This window comes from Semicossyphus pulcher, unplaced genomic scaffold (assembly GCF_022749685.1).
Source record: "Semicossyphus pulcher isolate SPU_LCO1_2020_fin unplaced genomic scaffold, fSemPul1.0.p SCAF_1, whole genome shotgun sequence".
NCBI lineage: Eukaryota > Metazoa > Chordata > Actinopteri > Labriformes > Labridae > Semicossyphus > Semicossyphus pulcher.
Genome location: NW_027211603.1, coordinates 26,887,504 through 26,900,168, shown reverse-complemented (window position 1 = coordinate 26,900,168; position 12,665 = coordinate 26,887,504). Strand labels below are relative to the sequence as shown.

Sequence of the window (12,665 nt, the reverse complement as noted above, 5' to 3'; positions counted from 1 at the left end):
GTAATTCATCCGTGTATGTATTACAATCTATTTTTCAACTGTCAACAGAAGTAGCCCAAAATGCTATAACTTAAAGCTAGAGAACTTGCAAAACATCTTTTTGAATAAGTTTCAATGCTGTGAAATATTTTTATGAATGTTGATAAATTGCTCGAGAAAACCTTTTTTAAAGGTTTATAACAGTATAAGTAATAACTGTAAATGTCAAATACTTTATCATGGCCCCTGTTTAATAGTCTCTATAAGCGTAGGAATGTGTCGGTGTATGCGTATATAACTTTAGCTTTCAGGTGAAATCATAGGGCTATATTGATTATTTTTATTTTTGATTAATCTACTGAGTATTTTCAGAAATCCCTTGGTCCATAAAATGTCTACAAAATGGTAAGAAAACAAAACAAAAGAAACCTGTTGATCCCCTTCCCCAGATTCCAAGGTAACATGTTGTCCGGTATCAGTGTCTTGCTGTGTACAGAAAATGCACGTGTACGTAAGGATTGGTCGAGGGCTTGGACTTCCGCCAATCATTATACAACGTTATGCACAGTACAGTATGTCCTATGATTTTGGAGCCAAATTTAAAACCAGTCTTTAGGTAATGGCATTATAACACAACGCACACAGGTTACACGCAGTTAAAATTGGTTCATTAATAAATTAAACATGGTGAAAAAAAGATTGCTGCTGTGCACACTGAATCCTGTGAACCTAGTGAATGCTGGATCTTAAAAATAACAAAAACAAACACAGGCTACTCACATCCTGTCTTTTTGGACAGAATTCAAGCTCCAGGCTTTGTACTTTGCTAGTACATTCTTTTAAACAAATTTTAAAGCTTTAGTTTGGGACTCGAGCCCAGAAGTGAGAAAGAAATCAGTATTTAGGACTTAATTCATATCAGATACTTAAAACCCCCACTCGGCTCTGTTGTAACCGAAGTCTCGCGAGATGACGGGCTGTTGTTTGCACTGGGTGTATTGTTTGATACTTCTTCCAGCCGTTTAGTGAAGCAGAGGGAGAGTTGCTGAAGAGATGGGGCTCCTCTCAATTAGTGTCGGACCCTTTCGGAACCGGGTCCGGACCGTCCGGACGTGGAGCCGAGACTTATCCACGATTTCAGCCACTTTTCGCAACAGCGGAGTTCTCGCCTCGGTATGGTGACGTTTTGTTTTTGTTTTTCTTATTATGCAAACTCGCTAAAGTCTTCTCAAAATTCATCAATGCAATTTTTTTCCTTTACAACAGCCACTTGCATGTGCGTTGTTTAACAGTGTGTTGCATGAGCAGGAGTCCTGTTAGACTGAATTTTATCTTTGTGGTGTGAAAGAACACAGTGTTCCTCTGTGCATGCAATAGACCCCGAAAACCTGTAAACAAACACACTGCTGCGATGTTTATTTGTCAGTCTTTTCTGTTTGTACTCTCACGAGACGCCCATTTGATTATGTGCAATTTAAAAGTCAATTTCCTCAGTTTCATAACGTTTCACTTGAGGGGGGTGTGTCTTGGTTACTGTTGTGGGGGAGGGGGCGTGTATGGCCCATGTTCTTTCTTATTCACTCATTCAGTTGCATTTAGCCTACATTTATAATAAGATAAGTGTCTGAAGACATGCTAATAAATCATTGAATACTAGCACGAGTCGGTGGTGTGCTGGAGCTAGAATCTTGAAGTGAACCCTTTCAATGGGAGGACTGTTTTTCCCAATGACTGGAATTTATCACTGACTTTCCGTCAAAATAAGATGTTTGAGAGGTTCACTTGCAGGGTGGGCAGAGATGAGATTTTTTTTGCCTAATATTTACAGTATAAAGGGCTACCCTTTACCACTGATCAATGTCATTTGAGATAAAGTATATAGGCCTTGTATTATTTTCCATTTTGGAGGTCCATTGAAACTGAAACAGTAGCCAACACTACTCCCTATACTGTACACTTGATAGGATATTCTCCATTCTTGATAAATATAGCCCAGGCAATACATGGGTAGGCTAATTTTAGCAGACAACAATGGTTATTACATGTTGAAATACGGTCAGTATGGCGGCAGATATGGGTAAAAATGAATATAAAACCAACTGGAGAAATTAAGGTTTTATTCATTTGAATTTTATGTGTAATTAACTTCGTTTTCTCAATTTAACTGGAGGAAATCAATGTTTTGGTTTTTTATGTTGTGTCATTATGTAAAAAACATAATATTATCAAATAGTTTCCAAAGCAGGATTGTTTGTGCTGTGATAATAAATCCCAATCAACCATTTGTCAGTTGTGTGTTAGAAAGAGATTGTTAGCCTCATCAATAATTGAATCTGTGTTTATTATTAACGTGTGACAGATATGGTTGTAAACACCATGTGAGCATTACAGCCTCTGTTTGGGGTATAAGTAAACAACGGTGTTGTAATAATCTTATGAAACTAGATTAACTATAGTCACTTAAGCCATTATAGGATTACAGTAATCTAGTTAAGTATGTTGTTTGGGTTTTTTTAAGAAGAAAGCAAGAAGCGGGATGGATTTCTAACATGAAAGTTTGCCTGCATGTCTGAATCATAACAGCTGTAGATACCATGGGGCTGAAGATGATCATGTTTCATTTTTCAGTTCCTGTCTACCTTTTCAACTTGCTTAAACGTCTATCACATGCAGCATGTTGAGTTTCCTTTTCTGTCTTTATATTTCATTTCCACAGGTCTTCACTGCTTATATTCATTTCTGACTTGTATTTATTTCAGAAGTCTTCACTGATCCAAAGGAGATGTGGAGGATTATATCAACACAGTTTCCCACTCGCTCGGTTCCTCAGCTCAAACAAACCACCAAGAGGTAATGTTCCTCCTAATGCTATTACACCATGTAATGTAGCTCACTGAGTGCACACAATGACCTTAATCTGTTTAGGTCTAATTCTTTTGGTCTATGTGTTTTGCTTTTAGGTTTTGAAAAGTTTTTCCCAAAGACTGAAGAAAGCAACAAATCAGCTGAAGGTGAGGAAAGCTCAAGTATTCACAGCAAGAAACATTTTACATCCTGTGTCCTCAGCTCTTCTGCAGTGTATGATGCCATGTTCTGTCACATTAAGGTGAAAATACCAAAGAGCCAGAATCTCTTGTAAGGGACGAGCAGGACACAAGAGATGATGGGGATAAAGGAGGGAGAGGAGGAAAAAAGGATGAATGGTATTCATGGACGCGCTTTCAGGTGTGAAACAAGGCCAGAAAGTTTCAGACATTACATGTAATTACTTTAACTCAGGTTGTTAATCCATCTCACTAAAATGCACTACACGGAAGCACTTTTAATGTGGAATATATTTGATAATATGCTGGAATCTGACATCTTTAGAAGTCTTCGCCTGATTTTACTTATTTTCACATTTCTTTTTTGTGAAATTTAAAGTAACACTTAAATTGAATCAAGTTAAAAAATTTGCCATGCTATGTATACATTAAAAATATGAATGTAATATAATTTACTCATTTTGTGTCCTCTGTTTTATAACATTTCTTTTATCAAATAGGAGGATTTTCCTCTGGATGCAAAAGCAGTTCGTAATTTCGCCATCGGCGCTGCAGGCATGACCTCGGCCTTTATGTACTTTTACTTCCGAGAGACGGGGGTCCAGATCTCCTGGAAGGACTTTGTGCATCACTACTTGAACAGAGGCTTGGTAAGAGGCGCTTACTTTTGGTTTCTTCCACTTGTTGGTATCTTTATCTCTGCTTGTTTGTGTGAACAAACTGAATATTGTGCTGTCTACACAGGTGGATCACCTGGAGGTTGTCAATAAACAATATGTCAAAGTGATTCCTGCACGTGGAGTGAACTCATCAGAAGTGGTGAGCGCAATAAAAGTGCTGTCATGTGCTTTAGCTTTTTCTATGGGAAACTTTGTTTGCAGGTCATAAGTTCTAATCAGGGTTTAGTTATACTGTGCATATTACCTCTCAAAAACATGCTAGATATGGCACAGTGTAAGAAAAGCCCACCAGCCCGGCCGTTGTTGGGAAGGGATTGAAAAAAGTTCAACAGTAACACAAGCAGAGGCGTGTCGTACATTCAACATGATTTAAACTCAATGACGTCTTATTAGGTTAGCTTTAAAATCAATCCCAGATTAGGGCGATTAGACACAGTTGAAGGTTGTAGTTAATGGATTTTTAGTTAGTGGATCATCTTTTTGTAATAATCAGAATGACCTTTCATGCTGAAGAGTTTGCTAACATTAGCCACCATTAGCTGCTGGTCCTACCAGACCATGTAAGACTTTGCTTTGGGGTGATTTATTGCATATATTCAATTGTAAGGGGAAGAATTGTATAACTATTTGTAAACATTTGTTCCTTGTCCCTTCTTTAACAGGTTACATAGTCTTTCTTTGTTTGAAGTTGAGGGTATACATGTGGTATATTGAATGTTATATGTTCTCTTTTTTCAGAGTTACTTGTGGTTCAACATCGGCAGTGTTGACTCATTTGAGCATAACCTGGAGACGGCTCAGCAAGAGCTGGATTTGGAGCCCACACAGAAAGTACCCGTGTTCTACAGCAGTGAAAGTGATGGGTGAGATTTTAACTAATAAACAGCTGAAACTTGTATATAAGTGACTTTTATGCTCGTCGGATTTGCTCGTGTGGATGCTGGCTTAACGAGCTTCTTTCTCGGGCCCCACAGGACCCTCCTCTTCAGCATCCTCCCAACATTACTGCTGGTGGGTTTTTTACTTTTTGCCTCACGGCAAGGACCAATGGCAGGAGGACGAGGAGGAAAAGGGCGAGGAAACCCCTTTAGCATGAGTGAGTCTAAAGCCAAGGTCATAAAAGACAACATCAGCGTTCGGTTCAAGGACGTTGCAGGCTGTGAGGAGGCCAAACTGGAGATTTTGGAGTTTGTCAACTACTTGAAGAACCCGCGGCAGTACCAGAACCTCGGAGCCAAGATCCCAAAGGTGTGCTATACTGTTTATTATAAAGGATTTTTCCAATTTCCAGGAAGCTCGCGAGCTATAAATGAAGTTTGAATTGAATCACAAGTTGGCTTTTTGTCTGTAATCATAAATCTTTGTTTTCAGGGAGCAGTGTTATCTGGTCCTCCTGGTACTGGAAAGACATTGCTAGCTAAGGCCACTGCAGGAGAAGCAAAGGTCCCATTCATCACTGTCAACGGCTCAGAGTTCCAGGAAATGTTTGTTGGCGTCGGACCAGCCAGGGTCAGTGAATTCTGGACTCTGACAAGGAGTCTTGTTTGGATTGTTAATTTGAAGATGCCAAAAACACGGAAAAGCCTAATTTAATTTAAAGTGATATTTCTTCCTGTCTTATGATAGATAAGAGACATGTTTGCCACAGCACGGAAAAATGCCCCCTGCATCCTCTTCATCGATGAGATCGACGCGGTGGGCAGGAAGAGAGGCAATGGTAACTTTGGCAGCCAGAGCGAGCAGGAAAACACGCTCAACCAGCTGCTGGTGGAAATGGACGGTAGGCAGTTATCTCATCTTGTTCAGTTTTCTAATCTAGCTCCCATTACTTGTCAAGTATTTAACAGGAACTTTGTATGCCTTTTTGTTTTTCTTGTAACAGGGTTCAACAGCAGCTCTAACGTGGTTGTTTTAGCCGGCACCAATCGAGCTGATATCTTGGATCCAGCTTTGATGAGGCCTGGGCGCTTTGATCGACATGTTTACATAGGTAACGTGTCTGAGCTCTGCCTCTGTTACTGTCTCCTCTCTAGATTTATATTTTCCTGAGAACTTCCTGAGAAGTCATTTTTCTTTATGCACTCTCTAAATAGTTTCCATACATAATTAATTATTTTCAATGTTATCTTGTTTCTTTTCGACATTGCAGTAATAATCTTGAAGATTAATGTCTGTTTAGTCACTATCTGTCGCCGAATGAGGTAACACAATGGTGACTGAGCTTATGGCCCACTGATGAAAGCCTTTGCATTTGCAGTATTACAGACTGGGTGTCTGGGTGTGCACTGCCTGTAAGCACCAGTGTCCGGTTGCGCTTGAAGTTGTTTGTTGGCACTTAGCGACTTCGTTCCCTCCTGTCTCGATCGTTGCTTGTGTTGTATTAACTCTCAGATGTACGTCGCTTTGGACATAAGCGTCTGCTAAATGAAATTGTAACATTGTAACATTGTAAGATACAACTGCAACCGTGACATGTGACGCTGTCTGGATATCTGGGAAGTGTGCTCCCGCAATTACTGTTTTGAGAACGAATTAACTTAACAACTTAAGAATACAATTTTAAATCCATTTATATTTCTAATTTGTTAGGATGTGATGAATGCCATTGTTTGTTTCCTCAAACAACTCACCTTCATGCTCCCTTTTACCTGCATTAGATCACTTATGCCAATATGCATGCAGGTTTTCTGATTTACGTATTGCCTCTGAATTCATCCATAAAAATCACGCGGACCTGAATTCTTTCAGTGATTCTGTCGTTGTTCCGTTTCTTTGTTTCCTGTAGACAAAAAGCAAACCTGTAGTTTATTTCCTTGCTTGCCCGTGCGCCTTAGTAGCATGGTAACACATGCAGCTGCACAGCAGGCACTGTGCAACAAATTCAATTTAGTGGCAATAATGTCCATTAAAGACCCAGAATTAGCTGAGTTTCCACCTGCTTCGGATCAAATGAGGCTCTTTTCTTTGTTTGTTTTTTCTTACAAAGCAGCTTCAAGCCTCTTAGACTGGCTTATGTCCTAACAGCACGTGTTGCAGACTGTGGGCTTTTATCATGGTGGGTAAAGTTGTTAATCTTTTTCTGCCGTGCTAAGATCTAATTTGCTTTAATGCCAGCGCTGCTGGACAATGGTGGGCTGGACAGTTTTCTCTCTTGGACACAGAAAACTGGATCAAGCTGTTTCTCTACAACAGCAGGGTTAGATAACAGGAGGCCAACATGAGGGCAGCACTCATCGCTCCTCTCTGTGGTGTTGTTGACTTTCTCTGTTTCCTTTCCACTGGTCTTTTGTTGCTACATGTCAACAGCCACATCACTGATGTATGTTTAACCTCATGACTCTGCTAACACATGGAAACAGTTCTCGCCTTGTGAGTGCTCATGCTGCGGTGTGGGGATCATATCTTTCTCCCCTAATGTTGCACTTTACTGCCAAGTTTGATGCACTTCTAGCATTTCAAGACTGATTTCATTAAGCTGAAGCCATTTACCTCCTCTTTTATTAGTTTGACTTGAAGTAAAAAGTGCGTAGACAACCTTGCCAAGTGTTGGCTGCTAATACATCAAAGTTGGATGCATCATCTCTAAAGACCCCTTTTTAGCATTTATAAGTACATTCTGCATTGTAACAGGATCATGTGATCATTTTACTTCTGCAGCAACAGTTGTCCAAGTCATATTTTGCCTACTAATTATTGTACTTAAAGCTAAATGTGATGTTCTAAAACATAAATTCATAATACATTTGTTTCTTTTCTCTGCAGGCCCACCAGATATTAAAGGCAGGGCGTCCATCTTTAAGGTGCATTTAAAACCTCTGAAGTTGGACTCCAGTATAAAAGTAGAGGCTTTGTCCAGGAAGCTAGCTGCACTAACCCCAGGTTTTACTGGTAAGAACAAGAGATACACGTCCATGGCAGCATGTCTGCTCACAGCTCAGTTTTTAGGATTGCTCCACCAGGATCATACAGGTTGTCGTGTGTCTGTTCGCAGCCTGACCTAATTGTTGTGTCTCTATGTGTGTCTCAGGGGCTGATATCGCTAATGTGTGTAATGAAGCTGCTCTAATCGGTGCACGTCACCTCCACAAACATATCAGCACTAAGCACTTTGAGCAGGCGGTCGACAGAGTTATTGGAGGTAAGTTAACAAACACATTTATGCACGTGATGTTATGACTCAGAATGATTGTTGGATAAGAGTTATAGTCCTCCATCAAGTCAGTAGTGATGGAAATTATCTTAAAGTCTCATCACGCTGAGACTTCTTTCTAAGGCTCTGATTCTACAGTACTTAACAGTGTGATTTCATGCATAAATCAAAGATAAAGTCTTTGGCTCATGCACAATCTGTCCCCACTGTGTCCTTGAATGACAAATGAACACTGGGAACTTTTGGCTTGTGCAGAACATACAAAGTGCAGTTTAGTAAGACCTCATCGTTGCTCTCAGGTCTGGAGAAAAAGTCTCAGGTACTGCAGCTTCCAGAAAAGACTACTGTGGCGTATCATGAGGCTGGACATGCTGTGGTGGGCTGGTTCCTGGAACATGCAGACCCCCTGCTGAAGGTAGAGACACCATTTCCTTTTCTCTCACACTGCTGCTGTTACACTATCTAATTTCTTTTACACAATTTTAGTGCCTTCCTCACTCACTCATTAGGATTTTACCAAGTTTTCTATTGCTAATAATATTGACTTTATTCTTCTCCCTCAGGTGTCCATCGTTCCCAGAGGGAAAGGTTTGGGTTATGCACAGTATCTGCCTAAAGAACAGTACCTGTTCAACCGAGAGCAGCTGTTTGACAGAATGTGCATGATGCTGGGGGGTCGAGTGGCCGAGCAGGTTTTCTTTCGACGAATCACCACCGGGGCTCACGATGACCTCAGGAAGGTCACGCAGTCTGCATATGCACAGGTAAACACATGCAGGCATTTTACAACAAGCATTCAACTGATACACAAGGAAGCACACTACTAAGTAACAATATATTGTGTTGTATATTGTCTCAATATAAAATGATTGGGACTTAGTGTTAAGTCAAACACTGTCATATGATAAAGTTGACACCGATTAATGCCTACATGACTTGAAGTAATTGTTGCAAACCTTAATGTTGATTTAACATCACATGTGGAGTTAATAAATCAATAATAAACATGTGATATGGGCTAAAATAGCTTCTTTGATAAGGTTATTGGATCTTCAACATCATGGTTATTATGATAACCTCATGGTTACGGTTACTGACTGATTGTGTTGGTGCTTAAAAAAGGCCAGTAAGCCATTAACCTATTAAGGGCATGTTTGTATTCTAAGGCAACTTTTGCTGTGAGATAACACACTTATTTTAGCAACAAATTTAATTTCAAAATGACCCAAATTCTGGCTGGTTGGTTGAAGGTCAGAACTGATGTACATATTCTAATGGTTCGTATGGTGATCTTGGGTGAATAAGGCAATCAATATTTTTTTTATTAACTATAAAAACAGTAATTTACCAAAATATATATATATTTAAAGTGGTGCAACTTTTGACCTCCAGTTCTCACTTCTCTCCATGTTTCAGGTTGTTCAGTTTGGGATGAACGAGGCAGTGGGTCAGATGTCCTTTGACCTCCCTCAGCAGGGCGACATAGTCACAGAGAAGCCCTACAGTGAATCTACAGCCCAGCTCATAGACCAAGAGGTCCGCCTGCTTATAGATACTGCTTTCCAGAGAACACTTCAGCTCGTCACCGATAAGAAAGAAATGGTGGAGAAGGTAAGAAATGTTAACCCTAACCCTTAAGTAAGATTAGGACAAAAGGATGGAGAGGTGTAGAGATGAAGAGCCTTGCTTTCCAAAGCTGATGATGAATTGTGAGGGAGATTGCAAACCGGAGCTACCTTAAGTTAAACAGCCAGCAGGGATTTATAACCATAGTTATTAAACAATAAATACATGTTGTCCTGTGTTGTAGGTGGCAAAACGTCTTCTAGAAAAGGAGATTCTAGACAAGGCCGACATGGTGGAGCTGCTCGGAAATCGTCCTTTTCATGAGAAGTCGTCGTACGAGGAGTTTGTTGAGGGGCTGGGGGAGTATGAGGAGGACACATCTCTACCTGTAGGGCTGAAGGACTGGAACAGGAACAAAGGGGATAAAAAGCACCTGCAGAATCAGCAGAACAAATCAGCTCTGTACCTTTAGGTGGACACGCAGCCTCAAGGGAAATATTCCACTGGATTCAGGTGAATATTTAAGGCGTGCAGCGGCATCTGGTCCAGACTGCAGACTGTCACCGCTCTGGAAAAAAAACCTTCCCGAGCGAGGGATGGTGATGTGTTGCACGGGTCTGAACTGTTCTGTATGTGTAAGCAAAGGTTTCTGTGTCGCATGCAGTTTGCGGCTTACATTATATTGGAGATGCCGTCCATCCGCATTCTGATGCCGCTGTACACAGCAAACACACAACTGCAACTAATGATTATTTTCATTAGTGATTAATCGGCCGATAATTTTTGCGTTTAGTTGGTACGTTTTTTTAGCCTTAATAAAATGCTCATAAGAATTTCCCAGATATATTACATAGACTGACATGCCACAGAATAAACTAAAGTCAAGGTCAGCTAAAAAACACATAAAATAGAGCGATATGCTTTTAATAGTCAAGACTTAGATAACATCATGCGACAGCTTTCACATGAGATCAATTCTCTTCTGAAGCTCGTTCCCCTTATTCAACCTTTTCTCGATATCACCATAAAATCAATCCTTCTTTAGAGATTTCCATAAACATATGAATCTAATAACAAAGCTTTGAGTCTCAACCACCACATTATAATGTGAAAAGCTAAATATTATGAATGTGACGCCCCTGAGAGGCGAAACCAGGCTGGGTATTAGTACTGTACTTGTGACTGTTAAAAGCTTACTTCACACAGTTGTACTTAAAAGACATTCTCAGATATCTTGCTTAATATACTTAAATACTATTCAACTTTTAATAACTTGGATCTCATTGATACATATCAGTGAAGGCAGCTGTTAGAACTCAGTGTTTGTATACTCTCTTAGTGCGTATAAGAGTGATGTTACAGATATTATTGGATCACATGTACTGTAGGTTGTTTTCTTCTCCTGTTTCCTGCAGCAATACACGTCAGCACTGAAGTCTGTGCTCTAAACGCGACTTTTAACTCTTCACCCACTTACACTACCTCCGACTTTTAACTGCCTCTTAGAAACTTCTTTCATATGAAACGACTTCCAGGCTGACACTTTCTGTGCCGTACTGTAATTCATGCGTAAAAGTAAGGGCTGACTAAGGGCTCAAATCTTCCACAGATGGATTATGTGTTCTCTGAAACTCCTTCCTGAACATTTATTAACATGAAAACACATCACTGTTTTTCATCCCTTCAGCCAATTGTGGCTTTTGTCTAAATGTTTCTCTGATTGTGAGCCAACTAAGCTAGACAACTGTTCATGAAGCATTCTCAACTCATGTATGTGAGACCACTCCTAGAAGAGTTTGTTCCTCACTCTAATCATAATGATAACAGGATCTAACTTGTTCAGGCAAACACTCATTAGTTGAGTAAACAAGTTTGATGTAAGAAAATATACTTGAACTATGAATGCCTTGCAGTATGAGCAGTGTGGGACCGTTTTAAATCAGGCATTTCCTGGTTAAAGGAGCCCGAGCAGCTGACACTGGAACATGTTTGTCATCCAGATATTAAAAAGAATGAGAAGATAAAGAGCGGGCTGCTTGTATATACAGATATAGTGTGTTTTGTGCCTGCTTGACAATCTACTGTTCTTGTTTGATGTTCTTTTTACATGAAGTGATGATTGTTGGTTTTGCATTGATGCAAATGTGAATGAAGCATAAAGTGTGACGCTGCTGTGCCTCACACTGATATTAAACTGTTTTTATACCCCACTGCTCTGTGTTTTCATTTTAAATGTCTATAGTTTGTCGTATCAGCCCAGTTTATCTTTAAGGAAAATACATATTATTAAAAAAAGTCTGAGTTCAGGAGTTACCATGGAAAGATCCTCTTCATACACGCCCACTCATTGGTTATATGTCCACTGAAAGTGTAAGGGCTTTGTATCTAATATGTACAAGAAATTTCAAGTTACCAATGATGGGAGTGACCAAGGTTTGGAATTTTTATTTAAAGTCGAGATGAAACGGCATTTCGAGAGTATCTAGCTTCTGTATCGTGACGTATTTCCGAGTGAAACAGGACGTGCAGACGGGACATATCATTAGAGGGGTTTGATTTGATCGTTGAGAAGTGGGCGTAGACAGAAGAAGAAAAAAGAATGATCGGATTTTGATATAAGAATACGAAGAAATGGATTTCAGTATTTTTTTTGGCCTATATTGTCAAATAGATGCACAATATTACCGGGGATGTGATCTAAAATGACATTTTTAATTTCACCTCGACTTTAAAGAATTCGCAGGAGCCAATCAAGTGTAAAAGAGTTTGGGAAAATGTGGCACTATTGTCTCGTTATTATAACTATCAAATGATACATCTCAAATTCATTCATTGACTTTATTTAACTCCCAGGAAACACTTCCAATTCCAGCTTTGCCTCGTACCCATTTGCACGCTATGTAACTATACATGAAATGTGGGACTGTCCAGATGTGACGCACTTTTGGTCAAGAGCAACGACTGTAGTATCACATGTGCTATCGGACATTACTGGAACAAGTATTCCTTTTTTATACAATGTTTTACTCTTGAATGATGATTCTGTAACAACTGCTACCGAATCTCAGAGAAGACTTCTACTTTAGGTCTGAGAGGCGGCTGGTAAAAAATTGATAGTGTTAAGGTGGAAGCCCCCGCATGAGCTAGAGAAATCTCATTGGATGCTTTTATTAATGGACATCAGCCCCTTTGGAGCTCTCAATAGCTCGAACAAACAGCGCGAAGGGTAATTTAATAGACACTTTG

General features: G+C 39.8%; 1 protein-coding gene across 1 annotated transcript; it reads left to right on the top strand.

Moving 5' to 3' along the window:
• Nucleotides 1–1,032: 1,032 nt before the first annotated feature.
• Nucleotides 1,033–11,622, top strand: LOC138604286 (mitochondrial inner membrane m-AAA protease component AFG3L1-like). The gene is made up of 17 exons (XM_069676222.1): nt 1,033–1,152; nt 2,739–2,829; nt 2,940–3,005; nt 3,086–3,204; nt 3,524–3,673; nt 3,768–3,842; nt 4,442–4,566; nt 4,678–4,951; nt 5,075–5,212; nt 5,330–5,483; nt 5,586–5,693; nt 7,466–7,591; nt 7,731–7,841; nt 8,153–8,268; nt 8,417–8,617; nt 9,270–9,464; nt 9,664–11,622. The coding sequence occupies exons 1-17, from the start codon at nt 1,033–1,035 to the stop codon at nt 9,889–9,891; spliced, it is 2,397 nt and encodes a 798-aa protein (XP_069532323.1). The 3' UTR covers nt 9,892–11,622.
• The last annotated feature ends 1,043 nt before the right edge of the window (nt 11,623–12,665 follow it).

Coding starts and splice junctions, on each gene's coding strand:
- LOC138604286 (XM_069676222.1), top strand. CDS start 1,033: ATGGGGCTCCTCTCAATTAGTGTCGGACCCTTTCGGAACCGGGTCCGG. Junction 5,694..7,465: donor TGATCGACATGTTTACATAG/GTAACGTGTCTG, acceptor TTTTCTCTGCAG/GCCCACCAGATATTAAAGGC. Junction 9,465..9,663: donor AGAAAGAAATGGTGGAGAAG/GTAAGAAATGTT, acceptor CCTGTGTTGTAG/GTGGCAAAACGTCTTCTAGA.